The 25861-nt window shown below is 39.0% G+C and overlaps 4 protein-coding genes across 6 annotated transcripts; 2 read left to right on the top strand and 2 right to left on the bottom strand.

Annotated features, from left to right (window-relative positions):
- Positions 1 to 1114: 1114 nt before the first annotated feature.
- On the top strand, positions 1115 to 9857 carry LOC135593810 (iron-sulfur cluster co-chaperone protein HscB homolog). 3 transcript variants are annotated; one of them, XM_065084101.1, is made up of 8 exons: positions 1115 to 1335; positions 1550 to 2011; positions 5288 to 5384; positions 5492 to 5581; positions 6372 to 6437; positions 6669 to 6737; positions 6836 to 7879; positions 9214 to 9857. In XM_065084101.1, exons 2-7 carry the CDS (start codon positions 1593 to 1595, stop codon positions 6971 to 6973), a joined length of 879 nt encoding a protein of 292 aa, XP_064940173.1. In that variant the 5' UTR covers positions 1115 to 1335; positions 1550 to 1592; the 3' UTR covers positions 6974 to 7879; positions 9214 to 9857. The 3 variants fall into 3 exon arrangements, with proteins under 3 accessions (XP_064940173.1, XP_064940172.1, XP_064940171.1); XM_065084100.1 differs by having other exon boundaries at positions 1115 to 1437; positions 6836 to 7038; XM_065084099.1 differs by having other exon boundaries at positions 1115 to 1437.
- LOC135594151 (fra a 1-associated protein-like) lies at positions 7662 to 9577 on the top strand. The gene is made up of 2 exons (XM_065084561.1): positions 7662 to 7879; positions 9214 to 9577. The coding sequence occupies exons 1-2, from the start codon at positions 7662 to 7664 to the stop codon at positions 9575 to 9577; spliced, it is 582 nt and encodes a 193-aa protein (XP_064940633.1).
- Positions 9858 to 14668: 4811 nt separating the features above from the next.
- On the bottom strand, positions 14669 to 16400 carry LOC103999051 (uncharacterized). Its single transcript, XM_009420694.3, has one exon. It carries the CDS (start codon positions 15488 to 15490, stop codon positions 14930 to 14932), a length of 561 nt encoding a protein of 186 aa, XP_009418969.2. The 5' UTR covers positions 15491 to 16400; the 3' UTR covers positions 14669 to 14929.
- Positions 16401 to 16719: 319 nt separating this feature from the next.
- LOC135593808 (calcium-dependent protein kinase 17-like) lies at positions 16720 to 25164 on the bottom strand. The gene is made up of 8 exons (XM_065084097.1): positions 24046 to 25164; positions 22010 to 22153; positions 21744 to 21896; positions 21228 to 21343; positions 19589 to 19756; positions 18380 to 18604; positions 18164 to 18296; positions 16720 to 17128 (listed from the first exon to the last, which is right to left on the bottom strand). The coding sequence occupies exons 1-7, from the start codon at positions 24812 to 24814 to the stop codon at positions 18174 to 18176; spliced, it is 1698 nt and encodes a 565-aa protein (XP_064940169.1). The 5' UTR covers positions 24815 to 25164; the 3' UTR covers positions 16720 to 17128; positions 18164 to 18173.
- Between the last annotated feature and the right edge of the window lie 697 nt (positions 25165 to 25861).

The following is a 25861-nucleotide window of genomic DNA, read 5'->3' as shown; positions in this document are numbered from 1 at the left end:
CTGATCATGGAGCTACCAATTTTCTATAGTAAAAATGAAGAGACGCGAGCAGTGCTTCCACATTTCCAGACTAAATGTTATCAGCAGTGACTTCAGGAATCAACAATAGGAGTTGCAGATCCAAAACCTGCTGTCTTCTAAATGCAAACCACGTTAAGCACACGTTTCCGTGAAACATGTACAAGAAAAGAAGCTCCCCAAGAATTTGCACAAAAAGAAAATGGCTTAGTGACAACCAAATGTCAAGTAATCCTCATCACATTCATATAATTTCATGTATGCTATCTCGTTAGGATGGGTAAGATTTTTAGACTTCTAATTAGATTTAAACTATTCACAAGAATCGTAATTAAATTTAAACGACTTGTATGACTACTATTATTAGGATTAAAAATCTAAGAAAGAAAAGGAATCCTAATTTATATACGTTATGTATCTGATAAATAATGGTGATTTCAAAACATTTGAATTGATTTCTTCTTATTTTTGATTATTTTGAACTTAGAATTTATATAATATTATCACATGATTTGAACTTAATAGAGAATTTTCATTTTTCTAATATATTAATTGGCATTCTTAATAGTTATTGGGTGAATTTTTGAAAAAAAAGCTTATAAATTTAAATTTTTTTTGACAAGACATGTATTTTTCTTTAAGTGATCATTTTATCTTTACCCTTGCCCTGCTAGGCTTATCGCCCTGTATTGCCCATCGATTGCCCTTGCATCGTCCATGTGCACGCAGAGGCAACGATGAATCTAACATGAATCAAATAGGTGACGGAGGGGGATGACCTGTCCAAGGAAGGGTGGTTCGATTTTATTTAGAGGGTTGTGGGGATGATCTGTCTAAGCAGGAGTGGTTCGATTGTATTTAGAGGGTTGTGGGCTATGTCGTCAAGTAGTGATTCGATGGTTGTGAGCGAAGGTACAAGACGATGACAACGATAGATCCGATAAATTTTTGTTAATAAATATATTAAAAATAAAATGATATTTTCACGTAAATAAATCTAAAATCAAATAACTTCTTTGCAAGAATTCGTCCAAAATTATTGACGATGGACTTGGGAATATATATATAGTAGAACTTTACAGCGTATCACGGTCATAATTGATTAAGACTAGGGCTCGCGAATACCCCCCCGCCCAGACGCGAGCCCTCTTTCGTTTCGCCGCCTGCTGCCGCTGCCCGCCCGCTGCTCGCCGTGCGTCATCGACGGATACGCTTCCTACTCCTTCATCTTCCTCCACCGCCTCCGCTTCTTCTTCCTCTTCCTCCTCTTCTTCCTTCGCTGCCCCTTCCCCTTCTCCTTCCTCTTACGAGTCACCGGTACGTACCGGTGATTTCTATATCATGTTTTTGCCACATGATTAAAGGTTTTTTAGTTGACCCGGACAAGAATGAAAAATCTGCAAAAATGTTATGAAAAATGTATCGACGTCATTCTTATCATCTCTTTTAGACCTAATCTATATGATGTATGCCCTGTATGTTGGAGTTAGTACAAAGTGTTGAACATTCTCTCTGTGTTTTCTGTACTCAGGAGACAATTTCTGGTAAACAACTGTCTCAACGTATTTCTGATTATGAGAAGAAGCAAGAATTGTTCTCTGTTTTCACTGTTGAGAACAAGTCTCAAAGAGCTGGTTTATGAGAACACAGCCAAACGAGGCCTGTGGCTCTCCGCCTCAAGTCTTGTACATGAAGATCTCCATCTCCACCCTCGAATCCTTTCAAATTTCTGCATAAATACTCGATCTTTCAGCATTCCTGTAAAGCGATTTGATCGTGCTAGCAATTGCCGAGGCCTTGGTCATCATGACTTTCCAGAAGTTAGAGTATCGAATCGATTTCTCTGCTCATCAGAGGCCGGTAGTGGAGAATTACCCAGGTGCTGGAACTGTGGTGGAGCTGCAGTATCGCCTGGACCATTCTTGGCTTGTGGATTGTGTGGAAGCGTGCAGCCTGTGGACCAATCAATTGACTTCTTCCAGATATTTGGGCTGTAAGTGCTCTTGGCATATAACTTCTTCCAGATAGAGCGTGTAGTTTTTCAGATGACAGTTGTTGGCTGCAGTGAGTGTTGAATTTCCTTTGTTGATTAATGCAAAATAACTAGTTCGATATTTATTGATGTTTACATCTCAACAAGCTCTTTGCACCAATAAATCATTCAATTGGGTCAAGGGAAACAATATAATTCTATGGCGAGTCTTTCTTTGTAATTTTTTCCCTCATTATCTGATTTTTGTTATCCTTTGCAAAAATTAACTACTTTTTGGTACATCTATTGTCTTTTTTACTGCATTCAGGAACTCTTGCTATGCAAATTTTATGTGTAAAATACAAGCTGATATTGGTTTCTTAACTTTCAGGATGGTGTGTTTTTTTACTGTGTGGTGTTCCTGCATTATTTCTGAAAATAAGTAACTGTGATTTAACCATGTAACAACAGTAACATCACAAAGGTCAGTTGTGTGACCCTGTTGTGAGAATTCCCACTAAGTTTTGCGATTTTTGCAAGCTTGTGGGTAAAAAGGTTATCTAATCTAGGGATACAAGACCATATTAAAAAACTAGTCTCGGTTCCCAGTTCAAAACAGTTGTTACATCCCTTCCCTTCTATTGAGTAAGTTAGTGAGTCTGTGCATCTGTTTGCACCCACATGTGTATTTCTTCCTCCTTTGCTCTTTTGAGTGATCCCACCATTCAATGAGCAGCGGGTTTTTAACCTTGTGAGTTTGGTTCCCGGCAGCTACCACCTTTCCTTGATCATCCATGATGATGTACCCAGCTTCTGCAGCTTCAGCAGACTTAGAAATAGATCCATCATAGTCTAAAGAATAACTTGCCTCATTAATATCATTATTATTGATCTGAGAATTCAATCCCCTATCTCCTCAGAATTGGTGGCTTTGGTTGATTGCTTAGAGGATAAGGCTTGAACTTCTAGCCACAATGTAGAGGGTTGTATAAAGCAGTTCTGATGCAAGCTTTCATTTCTGTTTTTACAAATCATTCAGAGGATGTTTGCAGTGATTGCCCTTAAGGATTTGGCAGACTTGTCTTCAAGATCCACGCTCTCTAAATCTGAGCTTCTTGGTTCCAATCTTCTATTCTTGTTAGAGAAATCTCAAGCTTGTCTTGGACAATTACCCAAAAAGATTGCAATCTGGCATTTAAAAAATAGATTGTCAAGTGCAATGTTCGGCTTCTTGATCTGAGCTGACGTGTCGGTTGATTGCTGTGCCGCCCCATACTAGTGTGTTGAGTATCTGTACGGTGGGGTGTGTCGACGACATAGAAAAAAGCCAAAAAACCTCCAAAAATACTTGCAAAATAGGAAAAAACTTATATTAAGGTTTTTTATTTGGAACTAAATGTAAGTTTAGTATAATTTCATCAAAAATCTTCTAAATTAGGAAGGAATTGCAACATATATCTTTTTCAGACTTTGAGGGGCAGCGTTGTGGTATGTTCCGAACCATCGTTCCATTGATATTGAATTATCTATAAAGATATGATTTAAATTGATAGATTACTAGTTAAGCTTTAAGATTCAAATGAATCAAGTAATAAATGGATTGATTGATGAATATATCTGCCTTCTGGTTCTACCATCGAAAAGAACGACGGGGCTCCATAGGCGATGGATTGGGGTCCTCGATCCTGTATATTCATATATCAATATGGCATGTTAGTCAGACCTAATCCTGAAATTTCTCCCACGATATTGTATAATAATACACCGTATATTATTGGTGCATCAATATGGTGATGGTTGTAGCCTGATCGTTGCGAACCACATGTGCTCGAGGCGGTTCCTGAGGCAAGTATGATTGTGGCATGTATCAGTGCGGAGGTTGGAGAACGTCGAAACTTCTACTTTCGTCACTGACCTACTGTTTTGTATTAGAAGATCGATCACTGTACTACTGCTTGTAAAAGAGTGACCAATATCACCGTACTATTATTAGTCGTAATATCTTTTATAATATGATGGTTGGGAATATGATGAGCTCCACTTTGTGTCTACGTTGTATAAGTTCTGTCGCATCTGTTCAAAATCGTCGACTGCCTTCTCCTTCTCCTTTTATATATAAACCTGATCAGTACCTTGTTTAGCTCCATGATTTGAATCTTAGGTGGTATACGTAAAATACTACTCTTCGGTCCATGCATCACCTTGAAATTGAGTAGGTGGAACCATCGACTCCCTGACGTTGTTGCCATTATCGGTCGAGGCATTGCTGTCTATGGCATTGCTATGTCTACGAATCGAGCAGGTTTGCTGAATGTTATTGAGAAAGTGTCTCGTCATCCAATTTGATTTTTTCTAATGGTGTGACTGATACTACTACCTTCCCATTTGTCTTTGCATGTTAGGCGAACGATTGTGACGGTTGGGTATCATGACCCTGAGTAGTTTGACTTGAGGTTGTTTGACACCTTCCATCATGTTTTGACAAGGGGATCTTCCTTCTGCTGGCGATTTTGTTCCTCTTATTCTAGTGCCTTAGTGATAAAACGCGAGGATATGACGGATCTCCCGCTTTATTAAGTAAAGGATCATCTTGATTCCCCGTTGCTTCGATCCATTCCTCCCAAATGAGCCTTCCAAAATTGATCCAATCCACAAATCATAGCTTATATTGAGTTTAAGGGAGTGAAAAATATGATAATGAGAAAGATGTGAGTGAGAATGAGTTTGAGAGAGTGAAACATGTTGAAAGAGCAGGGAGGAAAGGGTTTGAAAACCCTTTGAACTGGTCCACGTGTCAGTCACCTATTAGACGTATATACCACTCGTATTGTATCGTATCGTGCGGTACAACGAGCTTGATCAAGTGTCTAGACCAAAATGACAGACAGTCTAGGGTAGCGGTATATGACTTTAAAGTCGTTTTGGTATTTCGGTATAGAAACCTAATCAAGCAAATTTTATGTTCTTGACATTCCTCTGATACTAGTATTACTAATAAGTTCTAATCCGATTCTTGTTTTGGATGTGCATTTGTTATGTGATGAAGAGTCTCTAACATCAGTTTATTTAGTATGTCTTGGTGCGTGGCTTTTATCAGGCATAAAATGATTATCATGATTTTGATTGTATCGATTTTTTCCTAAAAGTAGCAATCATCTGAGATATTGTGGTTGTAATAGGAGTGTTTTGACCTGTAAGTTAATGCAAGCATCTCTTTTAGATTTTTTTAAGAAGCTAATTGGAACTTTCCCTTTATAACAATGAATGGTAAAGTCCTACATTCTTCACTTAATGCAGGGAAAGAAAATATGAAATAAAGGATGGTAATCTAGAAGGGAAGTATAAAGATTGGCAAAAGAAATTGCATCCTGACCTAGTGCATTCAAAATCTGAGGTCGGAGGATATGTTTCGAAACTTTAGAATTTAAACTTGCCTGCATATTTTATAGTTTGTACGTAATTCTTTAATTAGTTCTAAATCTATTGGTATACATGATTTAGAAGGAAAAGATGTTTGCGGCTGAACAGTCTGCTCGAGTAATTGATGCATATCGGACTCTAAGCAAACCCCTACTGAGGGCAATATACCTGGTAAGTTTGTTGCTAACCTTTATGCGACGACCTTTGCTGGTAATTTTTTAGATAATTATCTTGTAGTAGATAATCAATATTTTAATGAACTTCTCTTTGTTTTTGAAGTGGCATATTTCTGGTTCCTTTGTTAGTATCTGGCAGCTAAAACTTATATTTTCCAGTAATTATTTGATTTCCTCATCATTTCATAAGTTAAAAGCCAATTAAACTCTTTCACTACTGAGTTATTGTCCAAAATGGTGAAAGATCACATTTTGGAATTATAGATGGTGACGGAGGCAAATAGCTTGAGAGTACAAGTTACTGTGCTTATTTGCTATAGATAGTGCCGGTTAGCAAGGATTCCAGTCTGCAGAATCCTTGTTGTATAGGTATTTATACTTCAATATTAGTTTTTTTTCTTGGAATTAATGATGGAAGATAAAATTTGCTTCTCTTGTGGATTTATAGCAGCACTAATTTTTATGTGGCCCTCTTATTTCCCATATTTTGTAAACCTTTCTAATATGTGAAATAAACTGACTGGACTTTGAGCATATTGAATTGCGCCAGTAATCCTGCAAATGAATGAGAATTGTTTATAAACTATATATTATATATATTCTGATGTTTTCTTTTTGGTTTGATGTCCTATCTCTTTTATTTTCTTGTCTTATTGCATCAATATTGACTATTAATCACAGCCACTTTATTAGTGTATATTAGTAGTTGTTGCTTGAAATGGACTGGAAAAAACAAAAGTCGAGTTTATTGTGATTAATATCCGTTCTCTGTTATCCTTTGACAGTTGAAACTGGAGGGTGTACATGTTGATGAAGAGAAGACAATCACAGATCCAGATCTGCTTGCTGAGGTAATTATCTGATTACTTTTCGGTTTTGCCTGACATTTGAAGATCTTAGATTCAGGAATTTGAATGTCTCACCAACTTTGGTATCCCTCAGCTTGTGGATGATGTGGGTCATTAATCACCTTGCATATTTGCAGTATTCTGCTGTCTTCTTAAAATATATAATCCCACATGTTTTGATATTATTTCCCGAATAATAATGAACTTCATGTTTTTCATATTATGCTGTGACAGATGATGGACATCCGAGAAGCTGTCGAAGAGGCAAATGATTCTCATTCACTGAATCAGATACAGACTCAGGTTAATCTTATTCTGCCCATATTACTCTAATTGTTTCACTGTTCCATGCCTTGATATGTTGACAAAATACCACCAATTGCTTCCCATATCTTACATAGGTAGAAGAAAAATTTGAGAAATGCTCAAGATCATTTGAGCAAGCATTCAAAATTCATGACTTTGACAATGCTATAGCTGCAATCGAACGAATGAGATATCATGACCGTGCCCTTGAAGAGATCACAAAGAAACTTTGATCCGGCTTGTTGATGACACACAAAATGAGTTCTCTTGAAATCTTGATCAGCAGCTACCAATCGAGGTGAATGCCAATGCCGGCGTAGCTGGCACCTCAATTAGCATATTTGCATCTTTTCGGGGCATTTTTCAGATGGTTATAATCAATAAGTTCATCTGAATGAACTAATTTTGATATATTGCCGTTTTAGAATTTATTTCTATCTGTAACAATTTTTTTTGTAAGGTTATTTTTTTTGTTATACGAGTGATAGAAAATAATAATTTATATGTGTAGAGTTACTACATTTATATCGATCTTTTCTACTTCTCAATGTCGATGGGAGCTTTGTATATTGGGGACGAACGTCACGTGACATATATGAACGTCACGTGACATATATGAATATCACGTGAGGATACAGTGGTATAGTTGCACGCTGCAAAGAAAAATGTTCTTGCTACGTCTGCGACGCACCCGATATCAGCCACCCACTGTTGGAGTGGGAAGAGAAGAAGCCACCTAGTGGGGCCCACGTGGGCTCCATGGCCTGTTCCCAATCACGAGGCAGATGAGACGCGTACAACACGCACGGGATCACAACTGCTCTCAGGAACTGACTTACACCCTCGACGATGTGTATGCATCCGTCCATTTCATCTTTCGCCATTCCATTGAGAGAGAGAGAGAGAGAGAGAGAGAGACAGATGGGTTGGAAGCGGGAGAAAGAGGAGCCCTCGAGGCGGGGCTTCGGCGATCTTGTGAACCCTAACCCTGATCCTAACTCTCGATTCGCGGCGGGCGAGGAGCGGTGCTCGACGCAGATGGTGGTGCGATCGACCTGCCGAACCGAAGAGGTCCAGCCCGGTAGGTTCGTCCGCAAGTGCGAGAAGACCGAACAAACCCTCAAGGATTGCGTTGGAAGGTATCGCTGCCCGTCGTTTCCTCTCTTCCGTTCTCGTAATCCTGTGGACGTTTCGATCGATTTGTCACACTTGGATGCGTCTATCACTTTGGTTGTGGTCTTCGATCCAGAAATTTATAAATCGATTGATTGATTGTTTGTTTGTGATGATTCATCAGTTTTGGTTGGATGAGACTTGTGGTACTCGCGGCATATCATAAATGATCAGTTAGTTGCTATATTAGGATGAGATGTATGCATTGTCTCATCATGTACGGCATGGATCGGGAGAAGAACATCTCCCGAATTACCGACGCCAATGCATGACAATATATACAATGACTACCAAGCTTGGAATTGCGGCATATCATCTATAAGTATATCAAGTTGAATTTGAAAAGTTGATTTTTCTTTTGTGGATAGTTGAAAATGTCTTTATAATAATCATCATGATAGAGCAGATAGAATATTAATGGTTTCATCTAAAAGATATATAAATAGTTAATTGCATTGTGTTTGTTTTTAGGCTTGTGTACCTGTCGGTCATGAAGATTGTGCTTAATTATTTTTAGACCTACCAATATGGGAAAGGGAAAATATGTCTTGAGTTAAGAAAACTTCTGGCTTTACATTGTCTTGAGATGTAAATACTCCAAATTGGTTTAGGCATGTGTACATCGGTCACCTACAGTATTTATAATGTCAATTTTCAATTGTCGGATTAAACATAGGATTTGTCCACCTATTTCATGTAAGTCCAACCCATATTTTGGGCACTATTATATTCATTGGAGCATTATTAAAAACTGGCTATGCTTCATAAAGGTTATATTTTACATTGCTTGAATATGTAGAATGCACACATATTTGCTTGTAGTTTTCTGGAAATGATGGCAATACAGCTATTTAAATACCTTGCTCGTGTAGATTTATAGTAAACCATCCTTCAATCTCTTGCTCATGTAGATCCTATTCTATTATTCTTAGATCTTGTCATAATTTCATAATAGCAGGTTTTAGATCAACGGCATAACTCCACTGTATGAATGTCTGATGGACTTCCAGTGGAATTGTTCATTAGCTATTTCTGTCTTTTTCTGGTTCATGACAAAGGCTTACGAAACAAACTAATGCCTTTACAGTTGAATCTTAAGTAGTCTATCAGTGATGCAGAGTGGCTTTGCATAGGACTCCAGGAAAAACTATGAAGTGCATTTATGGACAAGTTATACTTGCATCACTGTTAGTTAATATGCATTGATGCATTGTGGAGAACTACAAAATCCTTTTATGTTAGCAATCTCGTTTGTATGGGTTTTAGCATTGATTGATATCGTGGGTTTTTTGTTCTTCAGACCTGTCGAATTAGTTGAATCAAAAACCGAGCACACCGAAGATGATGTTACTGATGAAGTGACCGGAGGATTGTTTCCTTCTAACTCGCCAACAATGGAGCCCTTTAATTTTCCTGGGCTTCACAGTGACATTGAAGGTATTGAAGGGAGATTGTTTGGTGGTTTTGGTAATTTCTTGGAGGCAGCTGACGGGATGGCAAATGAGTTCTTCAAATCTTTTGGAGACCCTTGTTGGCATAAGCATGAGTCGTTGCCTTTTCGTCAATGGGAAACCGCCGATGGGCAACCGAAGAAGGATCCTTGGAAGAGAAGAACAAGGGAGTCAGATTCTTCTGAATCCGCTGGGCAGATGACAGATGTATAAAAATTGCTTAAAGTTTCTCTTCATAGTGAACCAGTGGTTATCAGATGGATTTATTGAAGTCTATTCCGCATCAGAAGGTAGTTTTCATTTCCAAACAATAATGCTTCTAGATAAAGTTTTTTTTTGTGTCAATAAATGAAACATATTTTTTCCGAAAGAGTTCAGTATCTTCTGCAGCAGATCATTGCAAACTATATTTTGTTTCACTTTTGCTGTGTCTGTAACTTCAGATTTGTCTAACAAATACATGATGATTGAGGGTTTGCAATTTCGATTGTAATTTGCAGCAATTTCTGACACTTCGGTTGATTCAAGTGCAGGTCCCAAATCACACATATAAGGTTGCAGCACACTTCGTTCTTGATCCATATTGATGACAATATCGTTAAATATGGTTCTCTCGTTTTTGTCCTAATCACCGCTCCCTTATTTTGGGTAATCGTTTTCTTTCCCAATAGTTATGTACTTATCATCTCATATCGTGTAATTTTATATTGTCCATCTCTCGTTTTTGTCCTAATCACCGCTCCCTTATTTTGGGTAATCGTTTTCTTTCCCAATAGTTATGTACTTATCATCTCATATCGTGTAATTTTATATTGTCCAACTCATTAGGATTTTGATTTCTATCTTTTGAACATCAAGTAATCATCTCTTATCGCGTAGTGTTGGCCTAATTATATATTATCCAACTCATTAGGATTTTGATTTCTATCTTCTGATCATCAAATTTCAGACTCTATAATACAGAAGCATTTCATACCCATATTTTATGTTATAGAAGCACTTGATACAAAATTAAGTGATATCTGATTACTTAAATGACAATTTTCTACTTGCAAGAATTAAATTAAAAAAAACCATTCCCATCAGGCACACAGCAATGAATTTGAGAGGAGTACCAAAAAAATCAACTTTCTAAAATCTGATTACAAAAATATTTATACGTGAAATAGAGATGAAAATTGAGATAAGAATAAAAGTAATAATAAACCATAATGTTTTAGGAGAAAATATCATTAACATCGTGGTTAGCTTAACGTGATCTGAACCCGTACGTGTAGGATTATCCAAAGTGTTTTCAAGGTAGAAACATCGTGTTTTCGAAGTGCTACCTGAGGTCGGAAGAGATTTCCCGATGTGATCCGTCCGATGCTCAAGTTAGTAATCCGAGATCTCCAAATGTGGGTTCGAGTAGTTAAAAAAAGTCCTCTCCCCTATTCGGAATATGTTTTTATAGCTTAAAAAGGATTGTGAATGAAAAATAAGTTTGTGATTGTCAAGCTTGTGTTTGCTTACTTTAAATCTTCATCCATATAGGCAAATGGGTGGAGGGTGACTTGGATCTCATGTGACGATCACGTGTCAACTAGCAATAGATTCCCTATCATTTGTCTCTCCCCGAAGGTGTGCTTTGGGGCTCTTGCGAAAGAGGTTTGAAGCGTGTCGTTTAGTTCATGGGAGCATTCAAGATCTCATTTTATGGGTCGAGTTTTCCTGAACCAGGTGTCTTACGGCACACCTTAGCAAATGCCTTCGTCATGATGGATATACTTTGGCATGCTTCGGGCACATTTGGCTCTACGCCTTCATCGTGACAAATATATGTTGGAGCCGATCGATTTTCCCGACTTATATATCTCAAGCATATTTGGCCATGTGCCTATGTCGTGGTCGATATATCTTAGTGCGGGTCATGTTTCTCGACTCACATACCTCAGGTACATTTGGGCTTGTGCCTTCATTGTGACGGATATCCCTTGGCGTGGGTTGGGTTTCTCAACTTATATACTTTGGGCACATTTGGCCATACGCCTTCGCCGTGGTGGGTTTATCTTGGTGTGGGTCAAGTTTCCAACTCACACGCCTTGGGCGCATTTGGCCCTGCACCACTACCATGGTAGATATTGTTGGGAAATTTAAGATGACATCACATACGCAGCAGAAGAACAAAAACAAAAAATTTAGATTTTTACAGAAAAATAGTCCTTTATCATCGTACGAAGATTGGTATGTAAAAACCCATGAAATCGAAAACTACATGTATAAGAAAGATGTGTTACCTAGAAAGATCGTATATCCCTGAAAACCTGCAGATCTATGGGAGATGATGAAGGATGTCAATTATCGTCCTCTTTAGTAGTAATCCATATGATAGGGGCTGTGAAGATGCTCCTCAAATCGCTGCTCAAATCACCTCCATGCGTGCACCACGTAATCAAGAAGGGGTTGGCCCTTTTTGTTATCTACACACCCCGAACAAGAGCTGTTGGCTGAGGAGGAGAGGAGAATAGGAGGTGGTAGCCAAAAGAGGTTTGACCTATGGCCCTTTGGTTCCCTCTTATTAATAGAGGCCTTTTGTAAACTTAACCTTAATGGATCTTGCCCTATTGGGAACTAAATCTCCATCCAACTACCCAAGCCTCTTAGATTAGTGAATCTCTACCGAATTATCTCTCATTGGCTCTTATTAGATCTCATATATAGAATCCAATAATTCAAGGGCTTATTGGATATCTAATAAGATATGAGGTCTATGAATATCTACTTGTCACAATACCTACCATATGTGTGTGACCTTCTAAACCCAATATCAAGCTGGCCGTGAGTCATACCATGTCAAAACTCCTTTTGGCTTAGTGAATTATTATCTTCATAATAATTCACTCGACTCATCGACTGCGGACGTACTAGGCCACTACGTCGTAGTCCCCAAACAATATAGGTTAATCTAATCAATTGGACATGTCTGTCCTTAGTTACCATGTATCTATAGAGTCTCATCTATATAATAACTCAGAAATCGTATACTAAGCATGGCGCTATCAGACTTATACGGTTTCTACACGAGTCTCGCTTTAATTGGATTCTCTTGGAGAACTCTTTCTCTCTCAATCCGAATGACCTTGTCTAGGGATTTTCCTAAGTAAAAATATATGAGATATTTCTTTCATGACACCGAGAGTGGATGATTTTCTATCGACACTCAATAGCCCTTGTAAGGTTGATTATTACTCCTGATGATCGACTATGCTAGATTTGGAACTTTTAGGTCTATAAGTCTTGTATCAAAGAGTTGAATACTTATATAGGACATCCTTGATGTCTTAAGTCTAGGGACCGAATACATCACTAGGACGATGAAATCGTTTTTTGACAATGAGGTATCATCAACCATCCAACATTCAATGAGCGGATCAATTAGTAAACTCATTCTCTAAGGGATATTGAGTGTATCCACTAACGATTGCTCAAGCAAAGGACCAATTCTCTTTAGAAGTCGAAGCACGTTCTGAGGAGGTTCCACTTGATTAGAAAGATCATGGCCTGTGGTGATGTAGTAGTGGAAAAAGTTTCATCTGAAGATAACATCGTAGATCCACTGACAAAGCCATTGTGTATAGGGACACTAGGGATATACTTGATAGTTAATGATACCTCACTGTTAGATAGCGATTTCATGGTCCTAGTTGTGTGTTTAGTCCTTAAACTTGAGACAACAAGAATACCCTATATGTGTACTCCATTCTTTGATATTAGACTTACAGGCCTGGAGGTTCTAGATCTAGCACAACCGATCATCGGGAGTGATAACCAACCTAATAAGGGCAATTGAGTGTCAATAGAGGATCATCCGCTCTTAGTGTCATGAGAGGAATATCATATATGTTCTTACTCAGGAAAATTCCTAGCCAAGGTCACTTAGATTAAGAGAGAAAGAGTTCTTCGGGAGAATTCGATTAGAGCGAGACTTGAGTAGATTCCGTATGGGGTTTGATAGTACCATGCCCGGTATACAGTCTTTGGAATATTAGACGGATGAGGGACTATAAATATATAATAACTAAAGATAGATAAGTCCAATGGATTGGATTCTCTTATATTATTTGGGGACTACGGTGCAATGACATAGTATATCCGTAATCAATGAGTCAAGTGAATTATTATGAAGATAATAATTTACTGAGTCAAAAGGAGTTTTGATAGGTATAACTCATAACCAGCTCGATATTGGGCCTAAAGGGTTACATACATATGGTAAGTGTTGCGACGAGTAGATGTTCAAATATGAGATCTCCGCAAGAACCCCTATGTTATTGGATATCTAATAAGGCCCTGAATTATTGGATCTTGTGGATATGATCCAATAAGAGCCAATAAGAGATTATTGTGTAGAGATCCACTAATCCAAGAAGCTTGGGTAGTTAGATAGATATCCGGTGCCCAATTGGATAGGATCCATTAAGGTTAAGTTGATAGGAACCTCTATAAATAGGAGGGAATCAAAGGGGCATAGGGGCAAAGAGGGTACATTTGTTAGGAAGGAGGGGGGGGGGGACACATTTGTTAGGAAGGAGTCCTTAGCGAACTCCCAATCCAAGTCATCGACCATGTAATGCTGGTATACGAAAGAGAGATGGGAGTTAGGGGAGGAAGAGACGAGGGTCACAGTAGAGGAGGAAGCAACGACACCAAAAGGTGGGGGGCATTTGCCACTAAACGTGGTTGAGGATAAAAACGATGAAGGCATCGTAGAAGTAGAAGATGACGTGGGGAATGCCGAGGTTGGCGATGACGTAGTGGGTCCAACCAATGAAGAAGTCAAAGACAGTGCCGAGCTTGTCGAGGGAGCGTGGATTAGAAGGCGACGACCGCTCGACATCTACGTTGACATCGGACACATTTGGCAAAGGGGGAGAGGTCTGCCACCACCAACGCTAGCTGCACCATAATCTGCCACAATCAACGCTAGCGATATCGTTGTCCGCCATAGACACTGTTCCACCATCGACTGTTAAAATTATCTTTTTACTATTTATTTTTATATTTTCGTTAATAAAACTGATATCATGAGGATAAATGGATCTAGTTGTTTTACTATCGTAACTACATGAATACTAATGTACCTTTTTAAAATATAAGATTGAAACGCTAAATGTAGCTAACTACAAAAGACCAATCTATAGTTTACCTCATAGAAGACATCAATATCCACAAATCCAATACCTAATCATGGTTAATCATCAAAGCATCGCCTTAACAATTAGCAGCTTATAAAACCATCACCACCAATTTCACACAAAAATAAACTGATCCCCAACAATTTCATCAAATTAAACTTTTTCAACTAAAATTAATACCATCAAACCCATTTCCATCTTCTTTTTGGCACATTTAATCCGAATCATATAAATACCATGTTTGTGATATTTTACATCCATTTAATCCTTCAATGAAAAGATAGAGAATAATAAATAATCACCACCACCTGGCCCAGTTCGCTGCAGCCTAACGGAGCATTGACGGCAAAGTGAAGCAGAGACGGAAACCGTCGAAATAATCGTTACACCGTCACCGTTGGCTGACGTTACAGGCGCCGTCATCATAAGTCGGCGCCCGGTCGCCGTTGGACGGGCTCCGCCAAAACCCCATGCCGTGGAACTGCGCCAACATCTCCCTCTCCAACTCCACCGGCGATGGCCCAGCCTCCCGGCGAAGCCCATCCACGTCTCCGTTCGAGTCCTCCTGCGCGTCGGAGGAAGACCCGTCCCCTCCGAAACCGGCCTTCGGCCCCAGCAGCGCCTTCTCCTTCCGCTTCCTGGCCCTCTGCCTCCGCTTCTCCCGAGCCCGCAGCGCCCGGCGGCAGGCCACCGCAGGCAGCCGTACCGCAGTCAGCACCAGGAGGTTCACCACCAAGCAGGGACCCAAGCAGCACACGGCGACGCAGTCCGCCGCCGTGCCCCCGGCCACCTCCGCGCACCGCGCCCCCGGACGCGTCGGCTGCTTCAGGATCACCGGGTGCTTCCGGTTGGGGGCCACCGGGATGCCCGCCGCCGACGGGGCGACCCCAGCCCTCGGCGTCACCGGCGGGGACGAGGGCAGAAGCCTGCGATGCGCGTTAACCCGTGCCATCCGATCAAATCACGGGAGGCTGGCTGTCATCGTCGGCGATCCAGACGTCCTCCTCCTGCTTCCTTGGAGCGAAGAAGGTTCCAGAATCTCTAGAACGGAACGGGAGGGGGTCGGGTGACCTCCCGGAGGGGACAACGGTGACGGGGTTTGGGCGGTCGGGCTCCAATTAAAAGGTCAGGCCCGGTCCGGTCAGGAGATGGGCGATGCGAGCTATTGGCCGCAGAACCCGGTCGATCCCCCGTTTCTTAGTCTCTCTCGATTCGACCCGGTCCCAGAGACGGATGGAAGCGAGGCGTTGCCTTAAATGTGTGGCCATCAAAATCCAAATAACCAGCGAAATATCTCCGAGTGTGTTGTGGCATTGTCCAAATTAGAGGAGAAATGTATTCATATCTCAGTGGTACAACAATTTATGTTCTATTTTGTATCTAATTTGAATGGATTGGGGGGGCTCTAACAATTTATGATTAAGAGTTCATCAAAAATACTCTAATGAAGCCCAAATCATATATAGAGAAGCCATTTCTCTATATATGATTCCAGTGAGTTGAAAGTCCCAACTACTTACATCTTTAGAAATCAAATGTATTAAAAAGCAAAAAAATTGCTGAATATAAGTGATTTTTGTATTTATCTTTCTAAATTTAAATTAAGTTAAAAAGTCTAATACATATTTACTTGATTAATTTTTATTACTCAAACCCTAATTATCCAAGACATTTGTGCCCATCACAATCCTCACCCTTCCTACCATATAATTTCCCAAGAATCTACAATCATATCCTTATATCACATATGTTACAAAGAAATAACTACTATTACACCATAGTTTACTTAAAAGCTCAATGATCATTCTTCTTTCTTTTTTTTCAAATAAATTGCATATGCACAGGAAAAAAAACTCAAAGCAAACACCTACAGGAGCAATTTGACACCAAAATATTATGAAATGGAGTTTAACAGTATGAGACATTCAGAGAAAGATTTCATAAGTATAAGCTTCAAGCTACATTCTGGACAAGTATTTAATAATGAGAATGTCCAAGGAAGACTAAATTGATTGGAAAAGTGATGACAATGCATGACAGTAAAAGCTAAAAGCATTTACCTCCTACCTGATCTTAAACAATTCAGCTAAGAGGACTTGTATGTCATGGTAGATGACTGATCCAGTCCTGTTTATATGGCAAAAGAGCAGATCCAGAGATGAGCTCTGTTAAAAGCAGTAATGACAAGAAAAGCAGTAAAAGATTTTGTTGCATATAGCTGAACTATCACTTGAACAATTGACAAGAGTATACATTCTGTTTCAGGCTCTGATCAGTACTCCAAGCCTGGCATGCTGTGTTGCTTGAACTCCTAAATTCTAAGATGCATGCGGCATCACTCCAATTCTAAAACCCTCATCTTGCTAAGAGGTATAATTTGTCAAAGGAAATCATATACAGTCATATACACCTAAATAGGAACAATAAACAAAAAGAAAGAAACCATACTACACATGAATACCATCGGACGAGGCCTCTTCACTCCATGATGAGGTTGCTCCTTTGAGATCGAGGTGATCATGATATGAATGACATAATCAGCCTTTGATTATATAACAGTAAGACTGCACATATTGATCCTACATAAATCCTGCAATGACGCGAGGCTTCATAAATAGCAATCTTATACTCTTCGGTTAAAACGGAAAATTAACTAAATTTGCTAATTCATTAGTAATATCAACAATGGAGATGCTGAACCATGTGCTACGAAGTGCCTGTTCTAAAGCATACCAACAAAATCAACAGCCAAACAAAAGCTGAATATTTCTCACTAGTTTAAATCTGTTTTACCATCTGAATGTCGAGAAGCCATAACATTTTGCCAATTGCGGTTTCCAGAATAAATGCTGCTTGCATTCCCAGTATATCTGCCTAATTGCTTGCATGTATCATGTGTGAGACGTATATGATGGAATGAAATTCTGAACTTTGTGACATCAAACACGCTATCCATGATAGTATAAGACAAACAAGATGACTAATAAACTAATTGAATCATACCACCAAATGAATACATATTCAGGTTGCACCATCTAACAAGTACATCTTCAGTATCATCCACAAGTGCTTTTAAAACTACATAAAAGGAGACTGTTCACAATAATTTCATAAAAGTGACATAGGTAACTATACCAACAAAACCTTGAATATAGAAGGATTAAAACTGAATGGCTTCAAACCCAACACCAAGATAAAAGCAATGTTGCATTAATGGGAAAGAGTATGATTCAAATGCATATCAGAGTACTCAATTTGACAAGGAGATAACTGGAGGTACAGGGAACCACAGAAGAAGAAGACATAAAACAGTAGTAATTATGTCGTAACAATGTAAAATCTAATGTGTGTAATTGCAGCTTAATAACTCCACAGGTGTCAGCTAATATTACTAAGCTTTAACTCTACAGCTTCACATTTGACTAAAAATAACAATTAGCTCACAGAATTTTCCTTCAATTACAATCTAGTATAGGATATAAAATAGTTGGTGACAAGGATGTTGCTTAATAAGAAAGATTTAGAAACAGCATACAGTAAGCTTACACTTTTTACCTCAAATATGGGCCTGCCTACACCATTGCAACTCTACACGCTGAAATATAAAGGACAAAAGGGACTATACCTGATCACCATTAACCAAGTCTCAATGCCTCCCTAAGACCAAAGCTGTAATTATTTCGCTGGCCCTTCTTCCCGAAAGCAGCATTTCCTTTATGCATCATTGTGGCAAATTCATTATAGTCTATCCTTCCATCCTGAGTTCAAGATTAAACAGAATAATGTAACTCAAATGTTTTATATGAGAAAAATGTAGTTCACATGTTAAAACATGACTTACATTATCCTGATCGATTTCTTGAATTATTTCTTCTATACGAACATCTTCAATGCCAAATTCATCACAAGCTTTTTGAAGCTCATCTTGTGTAATGTAGCCACTACCATCTTTGTCAAAATATGAAAATGCTGAAAAGAGATTGTCCTCCCTCTCTATTTTATTTAGATGCAAGGTTGCGGCTATGAACTCCCCATAATCAATAGTCCCACTGTTGTCAATATCAGCCTGAAATTTTAGAAGTTCTATATCAATAAAATAAAGCAATCATTCAGTTCAATCAAAATTATTGGGCCATAAAATTTCAAAATAAGTTTGACACTTAAAGCAACTTTTCCTATCAGCATTGAGAGATAAGGTCTGCAAGCAACCTGATTCAAACAACAGAACTGCATTATCTTCATCAAACTGCATTACAGATTCCATATTCTCATTTTCCTGCCTAATTATAAACACAGATCTCTTCTTTCTTCTCTTTTGCTTTTCCTGTTTCCATCTTTAATTACTCTGAGGTTGATCATGATCTATTAATGTCATGAAATGTCATTGTCTTGCCAAGTAAAACAAGCAAGACATTCTTAGGTATGAGTTTTGCTACTTGCCAAATGACCAACATCCATATGTGAACTGTGAAGTTCCTACCTTTCAGAACATATCTATCAATCATCTGCAATCAAGCTATGCATCATCTCACCTTGATGAGAAGAATGTGAAACATGAGCACTTGCCAACAAAATTGAACTCTTCCAATAAAAACATAAGCACGTTCTGTTTAGATTCTGAAAATGTACAATTTAGCTGGTTTAGTTCACATATTGATGTACAAAGACATAACACCCCTCACAAGATTACAGCCATTAATGGAGTAAAGCAACTACAGGAATTATGTCTACATAAATGTGCTTTTCTGAGGTGGTTTAGATCTTTAATTTGTTTGACTGAAAACAATACTTTCATAGCTTAAGTTGCATATTTATTTACTATGTAACTCATAGGTAGTCTAAATTGAGAAGAGAAAAAGGAAAGCCTCAGACCAGGGTAATTGTGCCAATCAGAATTGCTAGGCTGACATGGAAAGATACTGACTCAAAAGGACAATGTCATACATTTCTTGCTCTACAATTTAGCCATACCTCCAGGTAAACAATCAAATAATCTGCTATATCATTCTTGTTACTAGGAAATATAACCATGAAGGAGTCTAGCACTTACAGCTGCCATTAGAGCTGAAATTTCAGATTCTTTAAGATTGGCACCAACTTTTTTTAAGCCTACTTTGAGCTCCTCGTATGTGATTTGACCACTATTATCTGCATCAATCATCTTAAACATTTCTTTCAAGCCTGCAATTTCTTCCTCGGACAGGCTCTCAGCAATGACCTATGAATATGTAACAGTAAGACCATATAGCATGTAGATGACTGAAGATTATCAATTACAAAATTGAACTGATGCTTTATAGTGAAAGGGATCAAACACAGTTAAGATTCTGTTTGCACAGTCAGAACCAGATCTTATAGTACAAAAAAAGAACAAAAGAAGAAACAGTAACACAAGCTATGAGATTCCAACCATTTTCTCCTGCCTTTAAGCTCTGTTGAGGGCACATCAGTTCTCATTCTAGGAGTTAAATCACTTTTTTGTTGCTAGTTATAAGTCTTCTAATACACCAGATCCTAAAGTGTGAGATGTAAAATATTTTGAACTTTTCTAAGCTGCATATATCTTTTCCAAGTCCAGGACCTTGAATGTCACATAAACAAATCACAGACACAAAAAAAGGCGCACTTAATTAATAAAGGAAGTAAGCAATTAGCAATGAGATAAAGCTTCATAAGAAGTAATTCTGTAAAATAATTGATCTTGCATTAGAATGACATAGTCATAGATCAGAATCAAGAGACAGGACCTGAAAGATGAAATCAAATTTTTATAACCATCAGTGCCATTTGGTATGTCTCTTTGTGCAGGTTCTTCTGACCAAAATCTTAGATGGCTACTTGAACAGAAGTTAAAATCTCATAGTATGCAAATAAAAAATCTTTCCTTATTTTAAAAGTTTTTAAGGGTGAGGTCAGGGTCCAGTCCAGTTAACTAAAATAGTTCATGATGCAAAAAGATTCACTCAAACATTGTTATCTTGATGTAAAACAGCTTGTAAAAATATGGTCACTAGAATTCCTAGTGGTTACCTAATTGCTAATCTAAGCAGTCATTTATGTAAATGCGCTATCACATTATGCAATTAATGTGCTTTAGATAGCCAGGGCCTATACTATGATAGGCTACAAACATGAAATACCATATACATCAAACTGCTACATGGATTTGGCCACATCAAATGTGCCAGGAACCTTATAAAAAAGTTGAATCAGGCAAACAACTTCATAAACTCACTGATACAACTTTGAAGGCTGTGCTGATCAACTAGAAAGTAAGAACTTGCTGATGGATGACCCTCTCAAACATAATATCTAGGATGAAATTACAGGCTCATACCAAATTAGAGGGAAGTTACCAAAAAAGTCACTATTTCTAGTATATTCACTATGTAAAAGAGAATGTTCATCATGCTGGGATGATCTCCAAGGTGAACTTGGACAAAAAGAATGATCTAGTGGAGCATATCAGCAACATGCTAATAATATACAATGTAATTAGTAAAAGCTAGATGCACAAAGTTCTACCAGATACAACAGAAGATTATTATTGCAGGCATAACAAAGAACATCTAAATATAAATGGTAGAAGGAGATCTTGTCAATTGTCCAATATGTGGTCATAATACCAAGTAGGTTACAATCTGAATAGTATCAGAAATCCAAGATGCTTAACTAATGTAATTGATTACCCTGATGGCCATCTTTTTTAGTTTGTTCATTGCAGAAAATTGTTTTAAGCGAGTTAACACAGCTGAATCCAGAGGCTTGTCAGGAGCTACACCATCAACACATACCCAAGGATGGCCTGAAAGAAAATATAGATTAGTTATGGACAAAAATTCTGAAGAATGAACTAAAAATGTCTAATGTAAAAGTGGAGGTAATCTTCAATCCACCAGTTAATCAGCAGATCAGCTTTGCTTAGTTGCCAAATAGTCATTTGTGGCCTAGTCTCATCACATGAAACATAAAGGAATAAATTAACCGATGGTCATTCCATTGTTTTGGAGAACAACTTTTTGTAATTCTTACATTCATATAAAATTTTCTCATGTTTGGCATTGTGAAAATAAATGTATAATGATGATGAGTACAGAACCTTCTAGCTCTTCAGTATATTCATCATCTTCCCTACGTTTACGATTATGGAGGAAAATTTTCTATTTAATAAAGATAAAAGATATTTGTCTAGAAAAAGGATTTACAGAGAGCTTCGTGAGCAGTCAATCGTTTTTTTGGATCTCTGACAAGCATTCTCCTAACCAAATCTTTAGCACTTTCTGATATACTAGGCCAGGGGTCTGATGAAAAATCTAGTTCACCTCCTAAAACTTGCTCAAATATTCCTTGCTCTGTTTCTGTATAGCATAAAGGAAAAAACATTAAATTTTGGTTAGCAAATCAAAGTATCCAATTAAGCATGCATGAATTTGGAATGAAAATAGAGCACTCATAAAGAAAATATCCTCACCATCCCAGAATGGTGGGACTCCACTCAATATGATATAAATGATTACTCCGACACTCCAAACATCTGCCTCAGGGCCATAATACTTCAACAACACTTCTGGGGCAACATAATATGGACTCCCAACAACATCTGTAAATGTTTCCCCTGAGAGAAAAAGAAATTTTTGTTATGTCAATGATGCTCATAAGGAACTCTTAACAAAGCATTATAACTAACAAAGCATCAAAAACTGTAACATGAGTCAAACAACCAAAGAGAACTTGTACCTCATATCGCTCAGTAAAATTAATCACAATATCAATAAGAAGCATTAGAAACTCCAGTCCATCTCTAATCATATGTGAAGAAGAATATCTGTTTCTATGTTAAACAGACAAAAAAATAAGACAAACAGAAAGTGACAATCGTCTAGGGTAAACTTCCAAGATTTGAGAGTTAATAAAAGTGTCCTAGTGAAACCTGAAGTTACATTGTTAGTCAATTCTCCTGAATTTCTCAATAATTGCATTGCATTGCATATGTTGCTAATGATGCCATGGTACAAAGACATTCTCCCAAATAACAATGGAAAAAAGAACAAAAGAAGAGACAGGGCACAACCAGGTGCATATTACACTTTACGACAAGGACCAGGACCATCGTACCAATCGAAATGCTACGAAATGGGCAGTATGTACCGGTCCAGGCATGGACCGGTATGCAAATTGCCCTTGTTTCAGGCAATCTAGTTCAACTTAAATGAAATAATAATAATAAAAATAAATCAATGTCAGGCCGAGTCCAGCTCAGTATTTAAAATAAAATCTAAAATAGCAATTAGGGTTTGTGAACATGGACCTCTGCTCACCGCTGCCCTCTTTTTGCGATACTGCTGCCACCACCATGATCGTTCGACATTGCCATGTTTGCCAACGTTTATCTCCCCGTACACTACTACCTCTTCTCCTCCTTTTCTTCCTTCTTATCCCTTCTTCTCCTCCACCGCTTCCTCTTCTTTCTTCTTCTTCCTTTTTCTCCACTGCTTTTCCTTTTTTCCTTCTTCTTCCTCCTCCTCCTCCTCTAACGCTTCCTCTTCTACCTTCTTCTTCCTCCTCTTCGTCCACTGCCTCCTCTTCTTCCTTTCTGTTCCTCCATTGCCCTTCCTCTTCTCCTTCATTTTCTTCCTCTTCAAAACACTAGTACATACCGCTGTACCAACACATGGTACACCAGTGCTGATCAGTATGTATCGGTCTGACTAGATCAGTGAAATGGATCTGGTATCCGAAACAACGATCCTTGCTTTACAATACGACAAATACCTCTACTGAGAGCAATCATGTCGATACATTTATATGAAGCTATGATTAGAAACCAACAAACAAAATCTCTTTAAACTAAGATAAGCATTAATAGAGGCATGCAAGTCCAATCACTTCTGTAAATAGCTGAATAAAAGAAAGATGTTTGACAAGACACTAGAGTAAACCACTACAAAAATGTTGTTGAAACACCAACATCAAGAAATACTATGTTGTGTTCATCAATTCAAAAGATTAGACCTTTAATGTGAATTAAACACTGGAACAATTTTATTATGTAAGTTCAATTAAACTGAAGAAGCCATGGTAACGAAAGTTAATAAAAGAAGTCATTTATACTTTAGGCAGGCTATAATATCAAAACTGCAATAAGCAAATAAAAAGATCCAACTTAAATTCAAAGCTCGAGTATCATGTAAAATGCCCCAGACTTGGACAAAGTTCAGATGAATATAAAAGATGATCCCCCACTTGATATACTTGGGCACAGTAGTAAGATTCAGAGTAAAACTGGATGGTCAGTTAGTCAGAGATTATATTATATGCAATATACAAGTGCTATAATTGCGTGAAAACTGAGAGCATTAATCTTCTACTTAAGGTCTGAGAAATGTTGTAGAGGACTATTCCTCAAGAGAGTTCTGTACTTAAAATCCAATACTTCAACCAATTCTGCAGCTCAAAAGAAACCAAATTCCGCAGACAAGTATTTGATGCAAATTGGTGCATGAATACCTGGCTTGAAGAATACCGACAGCCCGAAATCGATAGTCTTGAGTGGTGAGTCTTCGTTCCGGTTCACAAAGAGGAAGTTCTCCGGCTTGAGATCCCGATGCATGACCCCCATAGAATGGCACGCCTCTACTACCCCGACGATGACTCTGGCAAGCCCCGCCGCAGCCTTCTCCGAGAAGTGCCCCCTCTTTATGATCCGGTCGAAGAGCTCCCCGCCGGCGCAGAGATCCATGACGAGGTGCACGGCGACGGAGTCCTCGAAGGTGCCAATGATAGATATCACGTTGGGGTGGCCGGAGACGTGGTGCATGATCTGGATCTCCCGCCGCACATCCTCGACGTCCTCGTAGGTGGCGAGCTTCCGCTTGGCAATGGACTTGCAGGCGAACCGCTTGCCGGTGGCTTTCTCAACACAGAAGTGGGTGGTGCCGAACTGCCCCTGCCCCAGCTTGCGCCCTAGGGTATAGAGGTCCTTGAGGTTGTCGGTCTTGCGGGGAAGGACGGCCCCGGCGCTAGGCAGCCGCTTGAGGTGCCTGGGAGGCGACTGCGGCGGGTATTTGTCGGCAGGGGGAGGGGAACCGGAGCTCTTGAGGTCGTCGGAGGAGATGGTGACAGGTTCCGGTGGGCGATCGGGGGCCGGAGCTGCGGAGGGGGATTCGTCGCTGGCGGCGGCGGCGGCGGAGGAGCGGGGCCGCCAGAGGACGGCAGCGGAGACGGACTGGAAGAAGCTGTGGCGACCGAGGGTTGGGCCGACGCACGTGTTGCCCATGTGGACGAGGGTGGGCGCCGCCTCCTCCTCCTCCTCGATCTCACCGGCGGCTCAGACCTCGTCGGAAGATGAGAACGACTATATTAATTCCTTTTTGTCACGAAATTACATATATACCCCTACGTTAGTTTCCTTTTGTCACGAATTTATGTATGTATACCATTACAATTACCTATGCAATCTCTCTTGGCGGAAACCGTAATTGATATTAGTAACATTTAAAAAATACATTATGTTTAGTAAAAGTATTGAATGTATATATTTGTTATATATTCAAAATTAATAATATCAATCTTAATTTTTGGAGGTAGGTAGGTATTTTTATTATCGAATTTAAAAGAGAAAATATGTGCATGAGGGCACATGAGTAAAAGCACAATACTTATCTCGAAGGAAGCAGCAGTGACTGGTCGAGTAGCGTGTAGCTCAGGCCGAAGACCATAAGAGCACAAGTTTTGAGTGTGCCCAAGTGAACTCTCGGGCTTGTGTTCCCTTCTCTGGCTCTCAGACATCGGTATGGGCCCCGTTGGCAAGATGGTATCCGGCGGCGTCGTCGTCGTTGGTACACGTACGCGGACCAAGCGCTCTTTCTTTCTCTTACTGATTCTTACGAAGACTCTCTGTTCACGTCAACTTTGCGCGTGGATCCCGCGGGTGCGGTCATGCGTACCTCATCCATGGGCCCCACAACTGAGAATAGTGTGGCGTGACGTTTTTTTGTTTTATGTGGGACAGAAAACAATATTATAATAAATATAATATTGTATTTTATTAAATTACAATATAATGTTATATATATTATATTAAATTGACATTAGTTGGATGATCAGCACGTATTATATTAAAATGGTTTGGGTACCAACACTCCCCATGGACCGTAGTGTCACTAAAAACTCTCTAGCTAATGAATCAATTATTCAATGAGATCGGATGATGATATACCATAAGAAATCATGGAGGTGGCCCGTGTCCACAATGGATTTGATGTAAAACATCATACCTTTTAGATCTTCCTTGCAAGGATGACAACAAAATAGCAACTTCTGA

Source organism: Musa acuminata, chromosome BXJ1-9 (assembly GCF_036884655.1).
Source record: "Musa acuminata AAA Group cultivar baxijiao chromosome BXJ1-9, Cavendish_Baxijiao_AAA, whole genome shotgun sequence".
Classification (NCBI taxonomy): Eukaryota; Viridiplantae; Streptophyta; class Magnoliopsida; order Zingiberales; family Musaceae; genus Musa; species Musa acuminata.
This window is presented reverse-complemented; position numbering and strand designations above follow the sequence as displayed.

What these genes read in the sequence shown, in the direction of transcription:
- LOC135593808 (XM_065084097.1), bottom strand. Translation starts at nt 24,814, where the DNA reads ATGGGCAACACGTGCGTCGGCCCAACCCTCGGTCGCCACAGCTTCTTC. An exon ending in AGTCCCACCATTCTGGGATG is followed by an intron (nt 21,897 to 22,009) that starts GTGAGGATATTT and finishes TATGCTATACAG; the next exon opens with AAACAGAGCAAGGAATATTT. An exon ending in TTTCAGCTCTAATGGCAGCT is followed by an intron (nt 18,605 to 19,588) that starts GTAAGTGCTAGA and finishes CTAAAATTTCAG; the next exon opens with GCTGATATTGACAACAGTGG.
- LOC135593810 (XM_065084100.1), top strand. An exon ending in TTCTTCCAGATATTTGGGCT is followed by an intron (nt 2,012 to 5,287) that starts GTAAGTGCTCTT and finishes CACTTAATGCAG; the next exon opens with GGAAAGAAAATATGAAATAA. An exon ending in ATCCAGATCTGCTTGCTGAG is followed by an intron (nt 6,438 to 6,668) that starts GTAATTATCTGA and finishes ATGCTGTGACAG; the next exon opens with ATGATGGACATCCGAGAAGC.
- LOC103999051 (XM_009420694.3), bottom strand. Translation starts at nt 15,490, where the DNA reads ATGGCACGGGTTAACGCGCATCGCAGGCTTCTGCCCTCGTCCCCGCCG.
- LOC135594151 (XM_065084561.1), top strand. Translation starts at nt 7,662, where the DNA reads ATGGGTTGGAAGCGGGAGAAAGAGGAGCCCTCGAGGCGGGGCTTCGGC. An exon ending in CTCAAGGATTGCGTTGGAAG is followed by an intron (nt 7,880 to 9,213) that starts GTATCGCTGCCC and finishes TTTGTTCTTCAG; the next exon opens with ACCTGTCGAATTAGTTGAAT.